Source organism: Hippocampus zosterae, chromosome 3 (assembly GCF_025434085.1).
Source record: "Hippocampus zosterae strain Florida chromosome 3, ASM2543408v3, whole genome shotgun sequence".
In the NCBI taxonomy this organism is placed as follows: domain Eukaryota; kingdom Metazoa; phylum Chordata; class Actinopteri; order Syngnathiformes; family Syngnathidae; genus Hippocampus; species Hippocampus zosterae.
Genome location: NC_067453.1, coordinates 11,734,145 through 11,754,873, shown reverse-complemented (window position 1 = coordinate 11,754,873; position 20,729 = coordinate 11,734,145). Strand labels below are relative to the sequence as shown.

The 20,729-nt window shown below is 41.1% G+C and overlaps 3 protein-coding genes across 3 annotated transcripts; 2 read left to right on the top strand and 1 right to left on the bottom strand.

The window, feature by feature from the left end:
* Positions 1 to 2,546: 2,546 nt before the first annotated feature.
* On the top strand, positions 2,547 to 9,299 carry tbxas1 (thromboxane A synthase 1 (platelet)). Its single transcript, XM_052061730.1, has 14 exons — positions 2,547 to 2,743; positions 3,951 to 4,084; positions 4,268 to 4,361; positions 4,793 to 4,845; positions 4,951 to 5,047; positions 5,555 to 5,671; positions 5,958 to 6,046; positions 6,128 to 6,276; positions 6,773 to 6,903; positions 7,004 to 7,312; positions 7,394 to 7,482; positions 7,583 to 7,720; positions 8,756 to 8,918; positions 8,987 to 9,299. Exons 2-14 carry the CDS (start codon positions 3,990 to 3,992, stop codon positions 9,068 to 9,070), a joined length of 1,608 nt encoding a protein of 535 aa, XP_051917690.1. The 5' UTR covers positions 2,547 to 2,743; positions 3,951 to 3,989; the 3' UTR covers positions 9,071 to 9,299.
* A 1,249-nt stretch (positions 9,300 to 10,548) lies between these two features.
* On the bottom strand, positions 10,549 to 20,539 carry parp12a (poly (ADP-ribose) polymerase family, member 12a). Its single transcript, XM_052060350.1, has 8 exons — positions 20,131 to 20,539; positions 14,357 to 14,492; positions 13,936 to 14,208; positions 13,636 to 13,841; positions 12,314 to 12,383; positions 12,108 to 12,235; positions 11,764 to 11,915; positions 10,549 to 11,629 (listed from the first exon to the last, which is right to left on the bottom strand). The coding sequence occupies exons 1-8, from the start codon at positions 20,448 to 20,450 to the stop codon at positions 11,373 to 11,375; spliced, it is 1,542 nt and encodes a 513-aa protein (XP_051916310.1). The 5' UTR covers positions 20,451 to 20,539; the 3' UTR covers positions 10,549 to 11,372.
* On the top strand, positions 14,892 to 17,968 carry LOC127598185 (proline-rich protein 13-like). The gene is made up of 4 exons (XM_052061835.1): positions 14,892 to 15,113; positions 16,052 to 16,095; positions 16,170 to 16,663; positions 17,568 to 17,968. The coding sequence occupies exons 2-4, from the start codon at positions 16,080 to 16,082 to the stop codon at positions 17,613 to 17,615; spliced, it is 558 nt and encodes a 185-aa protein (XP_051917795.1). The 5' UTR covers positions 14,892 to 15,113; positions 16,052 to 16,079; the 3' UTR covers positions 17,616 to 17,968.
* Positions 20,540 to 20,729: the final 190 nt, after the last annotated feature.

Here is a 20,729-nt window from a genome sequence, read left to right as displayed (position 1 = left end):
TGGTGAAGGTGTTAAACAATTTATGCATACAACATGAAACATAAACCAACCAGATTAAGCAGCAGAGGGTTGTCGCAGGGAAGGTTATTGGGTATAATCTGAGAGATGAAGGCCATCGTTATAAATTTGACAGCAATAGTCAATATGAATAATACCTGTCAAAATCACCTTCCCACAGCCCCATGCCATCATGATGACAACTGGCCTCTTCTCTCTCTCTCGGTTACTAACGCACCAGCCACGTCACCATGGAAAGACAAAAGAGAGCGCCACATGACGCAGACGGCCTCCCAACACCCCCGCCCCCCTTATCAGGGAGACTGCCGGATTGAGAGGCATATAGGATCCCTGAGAAAAAGTGCAGGCTGAGCCCTGCTCTCAAGACTCGCTTCATGCGCACTGGTATCATGAGGCCCGAACCCGACGTCAGTGTTATTTCTGTCCATCTCTAAACCAGGGAGGGGTTTTCATCTCTAATGCATTATTCACACATGCAATATCAACCAAGACAGGTCTTATCTGAAGAGGACAAAGCTACTATCACCCCTGCCGAGCTCACAAAAGCCTTTTCTGATGAATACCACTGAATTCTGAATTGATATATTGTATTTGAATTTATCCATACACGCTAACGTCAAAGTTCCATTTTCTCCCTTTTATGAGTAGTAAATGCTCCAAGGAAAGGTGTGTGACGCATTGTGTCCTCATGCATTGGATTTGAGGGGTTTTGAAATTCACAAGCAGAAGGTGACATTCATTATGAGACGTAATGTTACAGGAAACCTAAACGAATGCATCCTTGACCGAATACTGCACACATCACATTCTCACTGACATTCAACAAGAGTCTAGTCAGCTGGAGTAATAAATTAAGGATCCCTCATCTCATAAGGTGGTTTTCATCATGCACGGTTAATTGTGTTTACATTACCTCTACTGCCTGCCCTTGATGACTGACAGGGAGAAGTCATCTCCCATCTGTCGCCTCAACTACAACTACTATTACTAACAACTTGAATTACTTCCTGACAAGAACGACTTTCTAAAATCGGAGATTTTAGAGTTGTGTTGTTGACATCGGTGCAAGGCTAACTACGTCCATCCATGCATTTTCTAATCTTGTTATCCTCACAAGGGTTGCTGCTGCCCAAAAGACAGCTGGATCAATGGCCAATCCCAGCTGTCTTTGGGCAGCAGTCTTGAAAGTTTTAAGTTTAGCCATCAGTACTGTCCACAAGAGCTTGCTTGCTTAAATGTCAAATATTCAAAAAGAGGAGTGATTGATTTTCTTCAAGGAATAGTCTCCTATTAAAACTGGAAAGCCTAGTAGTTTGCACATGTCTCACAGTTCTGAAGTTTGAATCTATTTGGTGGAGATTTCATGCGCTTACTCGCATGGGCTTTCAATGAGGTATTTCAGCTTCCTGCCTGGCCCATTCCAAAATACATGCATGTTACAGGCGAGCACTTTCAACAACGACAAAGGAAATCTCCTCTACCCAGTAATTGACCACTGCGACTCTCAAGCCACATCCAGCACATTTGACATGTGTGCCAGTTTAAATGCAAGATTCATATTAGACTCTCCCCGTGCCTGCGTGGGTTTTCTCCGGGCACTCCGGTTCCCCCCATATTCCAAAACATGCATGGCAGGCTGTTTGGACACTCTAAAATTGTCCCTAGGTGTGAGTGTGAGTGAGGATGGTTGTTAGTCTGTGTGAGTGCGCTGCGATTGGCTGGCAATCGGTTCAGGGTGTCCCCCACCTGCTGTCCGAAAGGGCAGGCTCCAGCACCCCCCCCCCCCCCCCCCCCCCCCGTGAGGATAAAGCGGATCAGAAATCAACCAGCCATTCTACCACGTGTAACAAGTGGAGATACGGGCAGAAGATGACTTCTATGGGCAAAAGAGGAACTACAGGCTGTGATATCCTTTCCCTTCGTTCGTGAACATGCCATCAGAAAATTAGAGTTGCTCTCTGGCTCACCAGCAATCAGGTGGTGACAGTTGACAAACGTAATGTATGTTTTTAATCAAGCAAATGGAAATATCAATAACATGGATAACACTTACCAAAACTGCTGATAACCTAGAAAGAGTACAGGAACTGTTTATCCTTATATCTCAAGTTCAACAAGTCAGTAATCGGGTTAATTAATGCTAACTTATCTGCTAATAACATGACACCATTATTATTTCAGGTCATCATTCAAAACGCCATTGTTGTAAGATTAAATTAACCTCCTCTCCTAAATTTGGCACTGACGGCGACCGCTACCTATGTACGATTGCACGACTCGTACGACTACCGGTACTCGTACTTCCAGCTACGTTTTACAAACTGTCAGCCACAGATGATTGAGATAAGTCCGCACAGGTCATGCTTTTGTTTAGCTGTTCAGTTTCGCAGCATCTCCAATTGTTCCAATCAAATGGCACGATAACCTTCGTGAAAACACTACAACACTAACGGGTGAAAGTGAACGTTAGTATTTCTCTTTTGACACTCGGTGGCAGTGTTTTCTTTTTCTTGCCGTTCGGTTGCGAGCCAATAACAAAACGAACAAGACTCAACGAGACTGGCGTAAGGACACAAATAAAGCGTTCGATGTTCAACTCAGATTTTGGTTTTACAGAGCGGGAATCTGGACAGACTGGTTAGTTTCGTAACCCAGGAATGTAATCCGCACAGTTCACGAGGGACGGGATCGATGCAGACGTTCGCATCGCAAGGAATGATTACTTGTAAGTTTTCCAACCAAGGGGCACAGACACATTTAAATGGCATCGACTCTGAGAGCCCGATTGAGCCATTGTAAAGCTCCGTTTTGATTGACATTTTCAGAGAGCTATAATTTTGTATTCTTCCATTGTTAATACTGTGGTTGTTGTCGTTTGCATGGGTGTTATGCATCATTCTAAACAGTTTGTGTTTTGGTGACGTACGTGCGTGATTTACAAATATAATTACATGAAAAGCATGATAGAATAGCGGTATTTTTTTGTAAACGGAGCACTGAATGACTACTGACTGACTGTTGTGAAAGCGCTACATAAATAAAGAACCTTTATTTGCACCGCACTGGGGAAATTTGCCGTCTACAGCAGCACAATTGGGGGGGGGGGGGGGTATAAAGTGTTTCATAGCACAAAATAAATGTTTTAGAAAATGTGCTGCATCGTCTCATTTTATATTGTTACGGTTCTGGAAGAGTTCGGAACAGAAATGGAATTAAACAAAATGGGTTTATTAATACAAAAACGCAAAACCGACAAGGTAGGGAAAAAAAGAACACTGGTTGCAATTACCAGGGAAAAACAAAATTAACCAAAAACGCATGCTAATCGCAAGGATAATATCTCGTCATGAAAAGACTAAAAAACAGCCCATAACACGAAGGATGCAACAACAAGACTCGGTTTAGCAACAAAAATACTTACTATGATGAATGCAAAACGAGGCGAGAAAACACACGTCGTGACTAGAGTAGAGAGATCGTCTAGAACAGGGGTGCCCAAACATTTTGGATCGAAGATCTACTTTTTGATCAACTAACCTCACGGGATCTACTTGGGACCTGTCTTAGATCTACTGGTAGATCAGGATCTACCTGATGGGCACCCCAGGTCTAGAAAATGCAACACTTGTAGACAGGCATGAGCAAAGTGAGGAATAATCCGACAAACCGTGCCCACTTTGACAGTCCTTAAATACTGTACATGGCAATGGATCAAATCGTTGGCAGCAGGTGTGCACACTGAAGGGACGGCCCTCGACTGTCACCTGCTGGAGACATGAAAGAACAGTCATGACACATATTAAATCTAATTGTGTAGTAAGTGTAAACCTAGTTAAATGTCAAAAGATGTTGTACAAAACCATTGACCATTTTTGTTTGATAATCTTAAAATGGTTGAAAAGAATATATGGTCCGTTTTATATATTTTTTAGAATCATTGGCTGCTTGTGGCGGAGAATTGACCTTACATCATGGAGGCCATAGTGGACTTTCTTAACATATTGCACCTGGAGGCAAGCGGATTATCTCTGACACTTGGCCTTATCTTCCTGGCTCTGCTGTACTGGTGAGCATGGTTCTGGCTGCTTCGGCAATCAGATCAACAACAACTGCAGAAAGTCACTCCAGATCTTCTGGGTGGTCAAAATGAATTTGGCCACCTTATGATCACCAAGAACAAAAGACAGTGTATGCATCAGAGAAGATGCAATTATTTTGTCTCTCATTTCTTTTTGTTTTTGTTTCACAGGTATTCAATGTACCCCTTTTCAGTCCTCACTCGATGTGGAATCAAACATCCAAAACCAGTCCCCTTCTTTGGAAATCTATTCCTCTTTCGTCAGGTAAATTGTGGACAGAAATATTTTATGTGCAACTCGTAAAGTATTTGAAGAGATGGTAAAACTGATGACCTTTTGATTGTACAACAAGATATTGCATGATGCCATCCATCCGCTTTCTCATTCGGCTGAATTTAGGCGAGAGGCAGGGTGAATCCTGGACTTGTCTGCACTCAATCTCAAGTCACATTTAAAAAAAACAACCATTCACATTCACGTCTTTGGACAATTCAGTCTTTAACTAAACTATAGTGTGCATATTTTGTAGAAGGCAACTCAAGACCATATGACTTTGAGGCAGACGTGGTGTTCACCACTATTCAACCACGTTGCTCAAGGCGATGTATTGATTGTTTTTTTGTTTTTTTTCTTGTTTTGGTATTTACAGTTTACATGTTGCTGTTATAATCTCTTTTGTTCCATCATCCTTTCAGGGTTTTTTCCAACCCCTGCGTGACCTCATAACGACACATGGTCGAGTTTGTGGGTAGTTACAAAACATTTTCTTCAGCTTTGTCTCTGTCATACAGAAATGACGTGCAGAATTTAGTGTTATTAGCTGAGTCTCCACTTCCTACTTGCTGTGTTTTAGGTATTATTTAGGAAGGAGAGCAGTGGTGGTCGTGGCAGACCCGGACATGCTCAGACAAGTGATGGTGAGGGAGTTCAGCAGCTTTCCAAATAGAATGGTGAGCACCTGAACAACATCAAGCAACATGTGATTCCTTCTGTTGCAAATCCAATATTTACATGCTTATGTCACTTCCAGCCCTTTTTTGATTTCACATTAGCTGTTGTCGTTTTCTAACTGCTACCAGTTAGGTACCGTACCTGCCGCTGTTGTGAAAGCGCTATATAAATCAGCATGTATTGTATTGTATTGTATTGTACACCGGCACAACAAAGTGAGATGCAATAAAAAGCTGTAAACAAGTATGACCTTGTGAAAGGATAATGGTGCTTAGTTTTGATTAGCACTTTAGGTTATTCATGCAAGCCCCTCACTATTGTGGGTACTTTAGAGTACCGGTAGATCAGCACAGCATTGCCTCAAATTGAGTGCCAAATGTCATTGTGAGGAACAGGATATCATGTCAGGTGAGTGGGGCTGTACTTTGTGTGCTAACTCCTGATGCCACTGAGAACTTAGTCAATCATTAAATGTAATTTATTAAATGTTCTTCCCTTGACTGCAGACTAATCGCTTTGCCAACAAGCCTATGAGCGATTGTCTGCTCATGTTGAAGAATGAGCAGTGGAAAAGAGTCCGGAGTATACTGACTCCATCATTTAGTGCTGCCAAAATGAAAGAGGTGAGGGTCAAATTGAGGATTTGAATACTGGATGATTTCAAAGGGATGAAAAAAAAGTACAAATAAAATGCAAAACATTTGTAATATTAATCAAAACACGCACCTGAGCTGAATTCATATACGGCCGCTGAACTTGTTGATAGTCTTTTTGGGGGGATTAGCTCCAGTTCAATCCACGACACTCATGAGTACTGAGGTGCTGTGTAGAAAGAACATGAATGGATGAAAATAGAATTACAAGAGTGAAACTTCGATTTGTCATGACACGTCTTGTATGCTCCAGTAGATGGTTCCACTGATCCAAACAGCCACAAGTGCCCTGATGAACAATTTGAACGTCTATGCTGAGTCAGGGGAAGCCTTCGACATTCACAGGTGAACGTAAATTTCATACACAATAGAAGACGGGCAATCCAAGCCAGTCAATTTTCAATTCTCTCCCTGTTTCATTACCAGGTGTTTCGGCTGCTTCACTATGGACGTAATCGGCAGTGTGGCGTTTGCAACTCAGGTGGACTCTCAAAATCACCCAGATGACCCATTTGTCCGCCATGCTCAGATGTTCTTCTCATTTTCATTCTTCAGGCCCATCATGCTTTTTTTCAGTAAGGACAGCCTGTTTTATGATGGAATTGTAACATTAAGAAACTATCTCTGTTTGTATTGACAAATTGTTGTAACGTCCGCTCGGTATAGATGTCTGAATTTTATGAATCGCCCGATAGGCCCCTGCCGAAAATAGTGAAAATGTGTGAACAATTGACACCCGTCTTAAAAGCGGGTAAAGCAAAAAAGACCAAATCATGTACAGTACACAATAATGAACCTGTTAATGGAACAAAGTATTCAGCGGTGAAATTATTCAACACAAACAAACCGCCATCACGAGGCCCCTAAAAGAATGTATTAGCTAGCTAACGAGGCTAGCATAAACTGATGTGACATCACACAAAACAAATATGAATATTACGTCACAAGCCATATTAAGTCATTTTGGCATTTACACACAACAATAAATGTTAATCATAAAGATTATTTTTTTTAAATCCCAGCAGTATGTGAGGCCAAACATTTAAATGAACAATTTATGAATTTGTGCAGTTGCTTTTCCGCACATCCTGGCTCCACTGATGGGAGTCATTCCCAACAAACGCCGCCGCCAAATGAATGAGTTCTTCATCAACAGCATTCGGGGAATCATTAGGCAGAGGGAGCAGCAACCTCCTCAGCAGGTCTGAGCAAATTCTTAAATGCAGTGTGTGGCCATTCCAGAGCCCTGTACTATTTTTATTTAGCAGTTTAGAACTTTTTTTTGACTGAATCTATATGTAGAGGCGGCGGGATTTTCTTCAGCTGATGTTGGATGCGCGCAGCAGCAAGGAGGGCGGGTCTTCGGAACACAGCACTGAGTCTGATCAAAGGACTCCAGAGTCTACTCTTCACCTTTCCGAGTCGTCCGGCCGGCGTCCGTCGAAAAAGGTGATAACAGAAGATGAAATTGTAGGCCAAGCTTTCGTCTTCCTGCTTGCTGGCCATGAGACCAGCAGCAGCACGCTGGCCTTCACCTGCTACCTGCTGGCAATCCATCCAGAGTGTCAGTGCCGAGTGCAGGAGGAGGTGGATGACTTCTTCAGCAAATATGTAAGCTTGTCGCTGCCTTTGTCTGCTGTTTGTGCGCATGCTGAAGTTTGACGATTCATTATGTGTTCCCTGTCACTGTAGGAATCCCCTGACTACACTAACGTCCAGGAGCTGAAATATTTAGATATGGTTGTATGTGAAGCATTGCGTCTCTATCCTCCTGGATTCAGGTAACGGGAACAAGAGTTATAGTCGGCAGTAGAAGACCAAAACAATACAGGGAGAAAAGAAGTTGAAAAAAAATGTTGTTTTTCCATGATGTTGGTCAAGGTTTTCTCGGGAAATCGAGCAGGACTGCGTGGTGAATGGAGTGTGCCTCCCAAAAGGAGCCTTGTTGGAGATCCCAGCGGGTTTCCTTCACTATGATCCAGAGCACTGGCCCGAGCCGGAGAAGTTCATCCCCGAGAGGTAAACATGAACACAGCTGGACAAGTTATTTCCTAAATGTAAAAAAAAAAAAAAAAAAAAAGACATAGTTACTCATTCATGTGAAAGTGATGAGATTGTAGTTTAATATCATAATAGTTACGGTAGTATGACTGTGAAAAGCTGTCTGCCTATAGTCCATCCATTCATTTTCCGATTCGCTTCCCCTCACAAGGGTTGCGTGTGACTTGCAATTGGCTGGCAACCAGTCCAGGTTGTACTCCACCTTTGGCTCAGTCATGTGTGGGAAGGCTCCAGCTCAGCCTCAACCCTTTTGATGATATGCAGATCGAGGAGTTTAAGATGTTAAAAAGCAGATTACAAATAATAATATTCCATAACTTCTTTTTCTTTTAGCATTAATAATTTCTGATCTACAGGACATCTGAGTTATTGTACTGTACTATTTAAATTTGTTTATCACATACCATACAAGCAATTGAAAGTAGTTCTGCCACTACTTAGCGACTAATATGTTAAAAATAAATTAACATGATTAGCCCACACTTGTGATCGTTACAAGAGAATTTTGTGTGTGTGAGTGTCTGTGTGTGTGCTGTCAGTGCTTGTAAAGAATGATGGTCTCATACCTAGCAATGGTGTTTCTCCGTATCCTCACTCAGGCCAAGGTTTTGTTATGTCCTTGGTCTCTGAGTGTTTCGGGTTCAGACGTATGAGACTCCTCTCTACAAGTTTCTAAGCTTAGCTTGCCGCACACCAAGAAAACGCTATAGTTTTTATGGCTACGAGCCCATTCGGATCTAATTTAATCCATTTATTGATGATCTGATTCCATGACTTGACATTTTTGACTCCGAGACAGTTTAGAAATCATACAGCAGAATAGCAGACAAAAATTGCAGGCGATTTTTAAGGCATCAGTTTTAGCTGAACAGTGCAATTGTGTTTTACATTTCACCTTAACTCCCAATGCGAGTCGAGTACTGTACAGGTTATTGCTCATGGCTTTTACTCAATGAGAGTCTGTGAAATGAAAAGCACGCATCACTCCTTTAGATTCATCCCTGAGGCTAAAGCCAGCAGGCACGCGTTTGTGTACCTGCCTTTCGGGGCTGGGCCCCGCAACTGCGTGGGCATGAGGCTTGCCCAACTGGAGATCAAGATGGCTCTGGTCAGTCTCTTCCACAAGTTCAACATCATAACCTGCTCTGCCACAAAGGTGAGTTGCATTATTTCATGTGCACTTGAAGCTTAACGTAACTTCTGATGAATCTTTTCTTCCTCCAGGTTCCGCTTGACTTGAAGTCATCAAGCACCCTGGGACCCAAAAACGGCATTTTTGTTAAGATCACAAGAAGGGACGAGGGTTGACATCTGAAACAGAGATGATTTGTACTTGGCATCTCTGAATTGAACTGCTACTTTCAACATCAAATATACATATTTCTGTACAGTATATATAAACTCAAAGACATCACACGCTAGTCATTCGGTTAATCATAGGAAGACTTTGTCGCTGCTCCACAAGTCATAACTTTGACTCTTTATGCTGGAAAAAATAAGTTCATCAGAGGATTAATAGATGGACTAATAAAGCGGAGTTTCCAGAGAGAAAAGTAGATTATTGATACCACTGTTCGGGTCTGCCTTCGATGTTACCGATGACACATATGTTGGTTTCATCCAAAAGATTTTGTTGGGAAGGCTGGAGAGGATCACGACTTTATGAATTACTAGCTGGTTCGCCGCCCTCTGGGTGGCTCATCAGCTAGTTCCTGCGGAAGGCTGGTAAGGTGGTGGTTCGCCGCCCTCCGGGCGGCTCATCAGCTAGTTCCTGCAGAAGGCTGGTAAGGTGGGCCTTCGGCCCACAAAAGTGTTGTTGCTTGGTTCAACTTTTTGTTCATCTTCATTGCTTATCGCGAAAATGAAGAGATGTTTAGCTCTACTAAATAACTAACAATTTCATTGCAATGCTTGTGGGTAGACAACATTTTTTCGCTAAGATGCCCGCGCGATCGTAGTGAGCCACTGCCTGAGCGGCGCAGTGGCGGCACGCAGCGGCGTAGTGAAGTAGGTACGTTTTGAAAAGGGACAGACGGAAGGACAGACCGCGTGCGGGACGACGCGCAATATATATATAGACTACCGCATACTTTTCTTGCTCATGATTGTGAGTGTTTTGTCCATCGTGCATTTTTAATTTAAACAATGCACTTCATATTTGGTTGCGGAATTATTCTGGAATCAAAGAAATTTACCTGCTCCTGAAAATTTTCTCCTCCCAACACCCATAATGACAACATGAGAAAAAGTTTCATTTTGTTGGAACAGTTTTACAAATTTATGACAGTACTACGGTAATAAAAAGCCACATGGATGTATGTGGATTCCGGTGTGAGCCACTTGGTGACATTCACAGACTTGTCCTGAGGCTACTGCTCCGATACCTTGGCTGTGTCACTCAGGTCTGAGGTCAAGACCGCGGTGTCGTTTTTTTTCAGCCAGGACGTTGCCGTGTATTGCTACAGTCATCTTTCCTTCAATCCTGACAAGTCTCCCAGTGATTGATGCGAAAGACACTGCCATTCTTAGGAGACCTGTAGACAATTCCTTTTGACTTCATGCTGGGTTTGTGCTCTGATGTGCACCGTCAACTATGGGAACTGTATAAGATGCACCCAAGCTCAATTTTCAATGTATTTAAAACAAAGACGATACTTGTGGGGCGTTGCATGGAGAAATTCTTTGAATCATCTTTGGGAAAAAGTGAAAAAAGTGAATACTTCAGATGCACTGTACATTAGCATGGTGTGTAATGTGTTCTTAACTATCCATTATCGACACCTTGCTGTATTCTGGATTACTTTTATTCATTTTGTTCCATCAAAAATTACAGTTCAGTAAAATGATTGTATTTCTTTGAAAATGTGTCACTCAAAAACTCAAGTTAAAGAGCATAATTCAACAATGTAGAAACTCACATTTTATTTGCCCAACAAATAAACACTGTGTATTGAAAACTGTAAGTTGGACACCCTCAACACAAAATTTTAGTGTACAGTATTGAGCAGATCTCGTTTCAGATGGCTTTAAAAGAATGATTTTGGATCAATTTCGAAAAAGAAAATTCTACCCTTTTACATTTTTTTCCAAATTGGATTGCTACTCTGGTTACTAATTTAGTTCAAATGTCATAATACCATCCGTGCACATATTTAAATTTTCTTTTTCTATAGTCACTCTTAAAGGAGCAGCAGCCCTAAAAAGTGACATCAGAAGCAAAGTCTCTGCCAATGTCAATGGTTAACTTTTACTTGCACCTGTGTGAAACACAGACAGCATTACTGAGTTAGGGCCAGATTTGTTATGTCCCAAATTTGATATGTCTGGTTCATATGGATTATGTTATGGTAAAGTACTTTTCTGTGTTATTTGAAAGAAATGTTTAGTTACATTCACAACTTTCCCAAGTCTTAAGAATCAAGTACTGCACTTTGTTGTACTTGGCTTTTACTGAAGCCAAGAAAGTATATACAGTATGTTATAACCTTTGTTATTTTGATGAACTTTTAAAACTAAAGTTGGTCCTGGGATAACCAAAGCTCTCATTGGAAACACCACAATCATTGGAAGACAAAACCCCCCGAATCACCTCAAGCAACATCTGCTATTGCTACTCAGAGTACTGAATAATGTACTCCGGATAAATCTGCTGACGTTCAAAGATCACAAAAATAGTGGGGGTTTTCTCGTCATCAACGCAGCTATCGTAAAGGGTTAGGCTCATTGGTTTGGCCGGTGGACGGGCATACTGGCTGCTTCCCTTGATGTAATCGCCAACCAAGACCAGGGCCACAAACATACTCTTGTTCCCATTTCTGACCGTGGCGTAGCGGTTTGAGTAAGAAGCCTTTTTGGCAAAGTAGCTTCCTGGAAAGACAATTTATTCAAGTTAGGAATGAAGCATGCATGCTGCTTTCGCAGTAGATTTGAACTTTGCCTAGACTGTAACCCAACCAATAAAGTCTCAGACAGGAAAAAGTCTTGAACGTGCTTTGATGTACCTTTGCCAAAGGCGGTGCCGTGGACGCCGCTCATCCTCCAGTCGAAGTTTTGCTCACATATGGCTGCGATCAAGTTATCGTTTGTCCCGTGGAACAAATACTGCTCAATGACAGGCTTCCCTCCATTCCTCTTCTTCATCTGATCTCTGTGCCTGAATGCAAACACACACACACACACACACACACACACACACACACACACACACACACACACACACACACACACACACACACACACACACACACACACACACACACACACACACAAAAGACAATTTGTGGTGTTCAGCGTCTTACAACGACACAGCTATTATTTGAATTTTCAAGCGCGGTGCGAGATTTACAGCTGAAAGGATGTCCACAGCAAAGGGTTCTGGATCCTGTTGATACTGTGGATCCTACTCTTTGGCATTGTTGCCTTGAACAAACATTCAATCCTGTCATACTCTGGAGATTTGGGAAGAGGCACGAGCTGGCAAGGAAGATGATTCAATAAGTTCACAAAAGAATGACAAAGATGTCAAGCACAGTCAGGAATAATAAAAGAAACCTTGTATCCAATGTCAGGCAGGGCATTCTTGTCCCAATGGGGAGGGCATTGTTCAGTCAAAGGCCTGGAGCTGTGAGGATACATATAAGAAGGTACGGTATTTTTAAAACTGAGGTGAGATTCAGGAAGGAATTCACAAATGCAGTAAAAAAAAAAAAAAAAAAAAAAACAATAGTATACAAATGCTTATTTCTATTATGCATCAAAGGAACACTTTCTTTCTTGACATACAATGACTTATTTCACACACACACACACACACACGCACACACATACACACACGTCTCTACTTGCAGAAAGGATTGAACGTGCCCTGCACCAAACTTCAAGACTCATATCCACTTCTACATCCTAAAAGGATTGATGCACTCAACTTGACACACATACCCGTAAAAAAGTCTTTCCATATCCAATAAAAGATCAATGTTAAATTAATCAGTATAACTGAGTTGAAAAATTGTCATTCAAAAATAATTTAAATACCGTATTTTCCGTATTGTAAGGTGCACCTAAAAGCATTCAATTTTCTCAAAAGCCGACAGTGTGCCTTATTATCCGATGCGCCTTATATATGATCAATATTCTGATTTCTTGGCAATAGGATTTTAAATGTTCTGTAAAGCGCTTTACAGCTGTAGCGATTGAGAAATCTCTTTATAAATAAAGCAATACTGTATTGTATTCCCTTTAGCCCAACCCCAGCCACTATTGTAGCTTCTATTCTATGCGCATTACAATGCAGTACACCCATTTTGTGAAAACTATTTTAAAATAGGCCATTCATTGAAGGTGCGCCTAATACGCCTACGAAGCACCTTTTAGTGTGGAAATTACAGTACTCGTATTTTTAATGCTACAGTTTAATAGAGTGTGTTGACAGTGTTGTGAAAAAGTGTTTGACCCCTTTTCAAAATACTTTTTCATGGCATTGTACCCAAGATTTGGCGCATATGGGCTGTCCGCCACCATAGTTACTATTACTATTACTATTACTATTACTATTACTACCAGTGTTACTATTGCTCTTGGTTGTACAGTGTCCTTGAGGGTTATGAAAGGCGCTTACAAATGTGACATATTATTATTATTATAGTGATTCTTGTGATTCAATACCAATTTGTGCTCCCGCCCACAGGAATGCACATGAGCGCCATTGTCACACACTAACATTTTAGGAAATTACTCAAAAACAACCCATAGACACTGTTGAAATAAGCAAATGACATTTAGGTTCACCAGTTTGCAGTGGAAAACGACACCATGTCCACAAACCCTGAGTAGAACAACGATATTTGAATGTGGAACACAAACGACAAACGTACCTGGTCAGCATGATCTCCACATCTTTGGAGGACACAAAGCGAGGTCTCACTATTTCTTTAGTTTCATATAAATACAAATACAAAAAGTGCAAGTGAGAGCCCAGTGTTACCTTTATAGGTGCATTGTTTTTTGAGGAAGAAGAGGCAAATTTCCTTCGTGTCAGAATTCTTAGTTGCACCCACTGACACAGCAGCACCGCTATACTCTGAAAATACCACATGTGACAAACGCACCTATTAGTCCAACGGAGAAGCGCAATGACAATTTAGAAATAGTTTTTTATATATTTTTTTTAATATACTACCAGGAGCGGCATTAGCTCGACTCTTCTGATCATCCGTGAGCATGCTTTTATTTTTGTAGACTTTTGGGAGACTCGCAATCTTCTCTGGGCTGAATTTTTCAAAACTCTTGTGCACCTTTGGATTAAGATCGTGGATTCTGCAACATGATGGGCCTAGTTTACAGACTCCTGTGGTGAAATGGGGCTTGCAGATATGAAGCTTGTGGCACGTAGAGGCGAACTTGCACAAACCGCTAACACCTTCGCCCATATTGTAATGTGAGCATATCTAGAGGAAAGTCAAAAAGAACATGAAAGGCCCATTATATTCCTATGCATTATATTTGCACTTTTTCCACACTTCTGAGAAGAATTTTAACATCTGAAGTCATTAGATGAATGAAGCAATAGTTGACATTAGCAACACAACTACTTACCTCCGGAAGAAGGTAGGGGTCATTCTGTAATAACATTTGGAACAGTTGTTTTTCTGAAAGGTGTAGGAGGTCATGTTTCTTCAACAGCTCTACATTGTGCGGCCAATTCAAGTTGTGTGGACATTTACATTTCAATCTAAAAAACAAAAACAGCTGTTTTATCGATAGAAAGATGGCTACGCTTGTACACTTCTTTCTGTGTATTAGCACTTAATGATTGTGGTCACTGGTCAATAAGGGTGGATGTTGGAATGATGCTCGATTTCACTGTTTTTGTCAATTTACTCTGTTGCACGCTCAATCGCTCACAGTAAACGTCAAAATGCAGCTCACCGACAAGAAAATGCGTTTAAGTATAGTAAAGTATAACTTTATTCCCTACTTGCATATCGTATACAGTATTTGAATTTCCAGCTATTGTTGTGCCTCTCGCCCCTCCCCTAGCTGCTGAACCCCTCTCTCCTGTTTTCTCTATCTACCACCATCACTTGTTCAGGTGAACCTAAGAAAATGTCAGGTGAGTCCATTTGTCATCTGCATATTTCTAGCCCTCCTTTAAAACTAAACGATACTTGTGATGCAAGTGGTAACAATGACATCGCACTTTGTATTCACTTGTTCCATGACATGTAAACATGAAGCAAAGTGCGTGTGACTTAAAAGGGTAGGGCGCGGTTTCCTGAACTGTTGGTTTCTCTCCCGTTGCTGCTACTTGAATGCGGAAGACAACCAACTGCTAAGAACTACACAAGCACAGGTGAGCTTTGGGATCACTTCTTACTTTCATCCGAGGGTTATTATCGTTAATCAGATGTGTTTATCCAAAATGTTGATGTTAAATTGTCAAGGTGTTGGGATTAATGACTGCTATCAATTATTGTTGACGCTGACTGTGGAAAAACCGACTATCCAAGCCCTTTCATGCGCCAATAATGATAACCTGTAACCTGATAACATGATCAGCTGTCCACTGTAGTAACCGCTGATCCTGAAAGGGTGAATATAACATTATTCCTATTCCGGTCATGAAAATATTCCATAACTAACAGTGTGAGTTCAGGGGTTAAAACATTTTTGAAATTTGTTATTGTGTTATTTATAGTTTGTCAGGTTTTTCTTTTTACTTTTTAGACAATCTTTTGTCATTGATGTTCGAATTTTTTGTTTGTTTTGTATTTTGTGATTTTTGTTATTCTTTTTTTACTTGAATATTGTTTAATTTAGACAATCATTCATTTCTGGTTTTCAAACTTTTTTGCATTTTGAATTTTTCATTCTGATTCTTATAGGTGGTTGAGTTTAAAGTTTTCATTTTGCTTCTATTTCTTTATTATTGTGAATAGTACTATTTTTCTTTTAAGGGCTAATGTTTTTTTTCTTACTGTGAATTTGACATTTTAATATACAGTATACATACACTGTGTATATACTGTTACAGTATATGGCGCCGTGAGAGTGGCTGTCTTTCCAACAGCTCCTATATGTTGTGCTTCTACTTCTTCCTTTTATAACTTTGCTGCTGTGAATTGGAAATTTCTCCATTGCGAGACTAATAAAGGTTTTCTTATCTAATATGCATACATACATACATACATACATACATACATACACACACGCACACACAAACACACTGTATATATTCACAATTCTGACAATCCAATGTTATTCCTTTCATTTTTCTCCATGCCTTTCCAGAACTTTTTATAACACCTGAAGTGTAACCATGTGGCCAAATCAAGGTAGACTTTACATACGCATCCGTGATTCTTGGAGGGGACTAAATAGTGGCTGACTGTGAATATTTGTATATCAGGTCCATCCAACCCAGCCTTTCCTCCTGGCTACAACCCCGCAAACCCCGCATTCCCGCCCGCAGGAGTCTATCCCCAGCCGCCGCCTCAACAATACCCGCCCGTCCAATATCCAATGGCTGTCAACCCAGCCATGACAACCAACAAGCCCCCGATTCTGAGGCCTTACGCGGGGGGTCCAGGCCCTCACTCCTACCCTGTGGCGCCCGGCGGGTATCCGGTGGCCCCGGTTGGAGGCGTTTACCCTGGTGCATACCCATGGCCTCCGACAGGCTACCCCCACCACCATTATCGGGGCCACCACCACAACAAGGGTCATCTCTACTATGGAGGGGTCAACACAATGTATCCCCCAAGGGGGGGAATTGGCGGTGCCCTGACTGGCATGGCAATGGGATTGGTGGCACATAAAGCCCACAAAAAGTTGAAGAAAGGGAAAAAGCTGAAGAAGGTGCACAAGCTGTATAAGCATGGTTACTACAACCATGGCTGCAAGGTGAGATGGACATTACCCTGGCAGGTGTCCTGTCTAACCGACACTAACTGAAAGCTAACAATCATTGTAGCAGAAAACCTTCTACATGCAAATCACATTGCAGCAGAAAATCGGGCAACATTTCTCAGAATGATGCAATATTATCAGCGAACAACACATATTTCAAAAGCAAAAGCATATGATGTCAAAAGTGCAAACGCTACTTTTAGTAATGATTACCGTAAATTTCCTGAACTGTCAACGCACATTAATTAACAGTCGCATATCAAAAATTTCAAAAACTAGAGTCAAGTCAAAGAAACGGTTATCATTTTCTCAGCAGTCCAAAAACTCCAAAAACAATTAAAATATCTTTGGCACTCTACCCAAACCAAAGACATTTTCATACAGTGCCAAATGCAGAGTAGTTTTACTGTACATTATTTTAGTTTTATTACCGTATTTTGCTATACATTTTTTTCAAAAACGTTATCACTTATTTGACGTATTATGTGTACAGTTAAATAAAGAACAGATGAACTCACCTTTTCATTATTATTTGCTGTGAGGAAAAATAGTTTGTACGGCATCTTCTAAGGAATATTTCTGCTGCTTTTTGAAAAATATATGATCCATCTTTATTTTTATACTGTACACTCTCTCAACTCAAGTCTGGTTAGTTAAAAATATTACCTGTATATCGTTTTTTTTAGTGTGTGGTGGCCATCTTAGAACTCATGCAGTCACATTGATATTATTTCCTCTGAGGAAAATTAAAAACAAAGATCAATCAACTTAAGTCAGCAGGCATCAGGGAGAGGATGATGTTCCCCTACGGAGGTTCCACAGCATGTTCATTTTGAGCTACAGCAGCCTAATGATGTCTGTACAATGCATTAACATGCTCATTAATCTGTCCTCACAGTATTCCTCCAGCAGTAGCAGCAGCAGCAGCAGCAGCGACTCCGACTGAGGCCATCCTTCCACTGTATGCTACCATCTGAAGAGAAAAGCCCTAAGTGCTAAAAGGCATTATCACTGTAACAGAATTTATGTTTTCATACAGTGCTTCTATCCAAATATACTGGGTATTTGCTTTTCAGTGTCAATTTTAAAAGGATTTGTGGATCGTCACGCGTCACTTTTTGGCAGGGAATGTTTTTTATCTTGAAACCTCTCGGCCGAGTGGAAACACGAACATGTTACAGGCGTTGATTGTCATCCCACTGTGTTATCAAACCATGGAATGTTTCTCGTGGTTGGCATGAAAAAAAAACAACCTCTAATATGGTTATTTGCAATAATAAAAGTACAAAAAGTTACAAATGTTCATTGTCAGTGCTGTGATATAGTCCAAGTCTATGTGTGCATCTCAATAAATTACGGTACAGTGGAACCTAAATTTAGCATACCTGGAATCAAACGATCACAAATATAAGAGTCTTGTCCACCCAAAATGCCCCTTTGTACAGTACCTTTTGAACTGTGTTAGTTTCAGTGTAATTTGCCCACAATGCCAGTACAGTCAACCATAATGTGGCACCTTCAGCAGACTGAGAATGGTCATGCACTTCTGGCTTGCGCTGCTCTCGTCATTCGTAAGCAGATTTACAGTTAGGAACGTGACAAGTGGCCGCCATCTTTGTAGAATTAAAAAACCCCAAAACAACAACAAAAAACATGTAATAAGTACCTGCCTTGAAACCCCCATAACAAATAAAATCACACACAAAAAAAATATATTGTCTATTGTTGGGGGAGAGAGTCGGCCTTACTCTTCCTCCGTGTGTTCGTTAATTTCAGACGATGAGAATGTTGGTTTTTCAAATACAGGCTAGAGCCAATGAACAGTACCTTCGAAGGTTTTATTTGCAGAATATTCTGGGCACCCGCGGTCTACAGACAATGGCTGCGGATCATGAGTGCGAAGGTGTAAAAGATTCACAACACATTTATATCGTCAGGTGTTGTACCAAAACTTAAGAAGTGGCATCGGACTCTGTTTCTCCGAACCTAATGAACTTGTATCAACTGGTGCTTTCCGAAGGTCTGTGTCTCTCCACATTGTCACCACTAAGGAAGTACTGCACTGATGTCATCAAGTGATTGATGATTCAATCAAGTGATTGATGATTCAAGGGTGATCGATGATTCTCGGGTGCAAAGGTCTACTTGCAGGCATGAGGATGTGTGTGTTCTCATGCTGACATGGGATAGTTGTACATTATGTTCAAACATGGGCAGAATACACACTTCACTGTCTTCAGAATGCATACTTCACTATCTACATACTTGACCTACGGTATTCTACTGCCCACACTGCTTTTCTCATCAATAATCTTCCCTTTGCGCTAGTTAATTCGATTTTAAAATGAGTGACGGCATTTGAAACATGATGCCAATTTGGACTCGTTTACATCGCACAATATTGGCTTGCTCGCAAAATTGGCGGATATTGTAGATACTGTAAAACTATAACTCGTGAGGCAAACGGAGAAGGAGGTTCGCCGAGTAGAACACAAAACAAAGGATCAAAGAGAATGTTGAGAAATAATGAATTTGCATTGTTTTATAATAATAATAATAATAATACATTTTATTTATAAGCCAAATGTTCACATCAATGTTCATCACACAAAAACCTTCCTCAAAAAGGTACTTTTTCCCCACACAACGCTCAATTTCTCTAGAATACTTGAGACAATTTTCAAAATTCTTGTTACTGCATGCGCAAGTTGAAGAGGCCTTAAACAAGACTTACAATGTTGACAGATTTTCATTTTGGGGGGGAATCCTATCATGTTGCTACTTTCAGTAGACAAGACCAGCCTAAACAGTGTGCCAATGTGGCAGCCATGGTGGCAGGGGCGATTTTCATATCAAAAACAATCCAAGGACTTTTGTGGTGGCCATATTAACAGAGAACGAACGGAAGCATGGTTCGCTGAGCATCGGCCTAGGCACAAAACTCAAAAGGAGCATGTCTTATCGATGTATATTGCTATTAGTAACCACTCACCTGCCTTGACTCATTTTGATTTAAGTGACATCTCATTCCTAATCCTCATAAAGTATAATATTACAGATTCAATCACATCGGATTTATCTTAATACACACATTAGAGATTAATTAATTGTAAATAGTACATCATTATTTTACCATTCAAATAAACTGCAATTTTACAGACACATTTGACCTCAACTTGAATTACCTGGCTCGTGGGTTTGTTTTAAAATACCATCTAATTCAGGGGACTCCGGGTCCTCGGGAGCCATACCATGCCTGTTTCATATCGCCCTCTCTCTATTTTAACACAACTGCTTAAAACGATCAGTTCATCAGCAAGCTCTGTACAAACCCGAAACGGCAGAGATCTGTTGAATCGGGTGTGTTGGAGTAGGGAGAGAGCTAATAAAACAGGCAGGATATGGCTCTCGAGGACCACGGTTTCCCTTCCCGTGATCTAATTAATCAGCATTTTACTCACCCAAACGTGCAGGTCCCCAACAGATAAAACTTGCACAGATGCAAATTCTCACACTGCAAACACTCGCCAGGTTTCTTCTGGCAGATCCGTAGCGACGTTTTTGCCACAATGACACTGTCTTGGCTGCATATCTGACCCGCAGCGACGGCCAGGGTGCCATTATGCACTGCTATTCTGGCTGTGTCCGAAAGAAAATGTTGAAGAACTTGCGCCGCACCAGGAAACGCCTGTTCCACTTTCCCAGTCAAAACCCTGAAGTCCAAACTGCCTTGGTTGTCACACAGGGTCTGGATGAGGAAATTCGACACTTTTGCGTTCATCTCGAGGCAGGTTTGTGGCGTGGACTTCGGCTACCGTCTCCCACTTTGCGAAACTTTGAAAGAAACGAAAGTGAAACGTGATTCATGGACTGCGGCTACCGTCTTCCACTTTGCGAAACTTTGAAAGAAAAGAAAGTGAAACGTGATTCATCACTGCCTGCCTCAATGGGGATTCTGGGGAAAGGTGGGGAGTGTCGCAAGAACAACGAAACATATTATACGCAAATACTTATTTCTGGTATTTATTTGTATTTACTTTTACCGTATTGTGCATTGTTG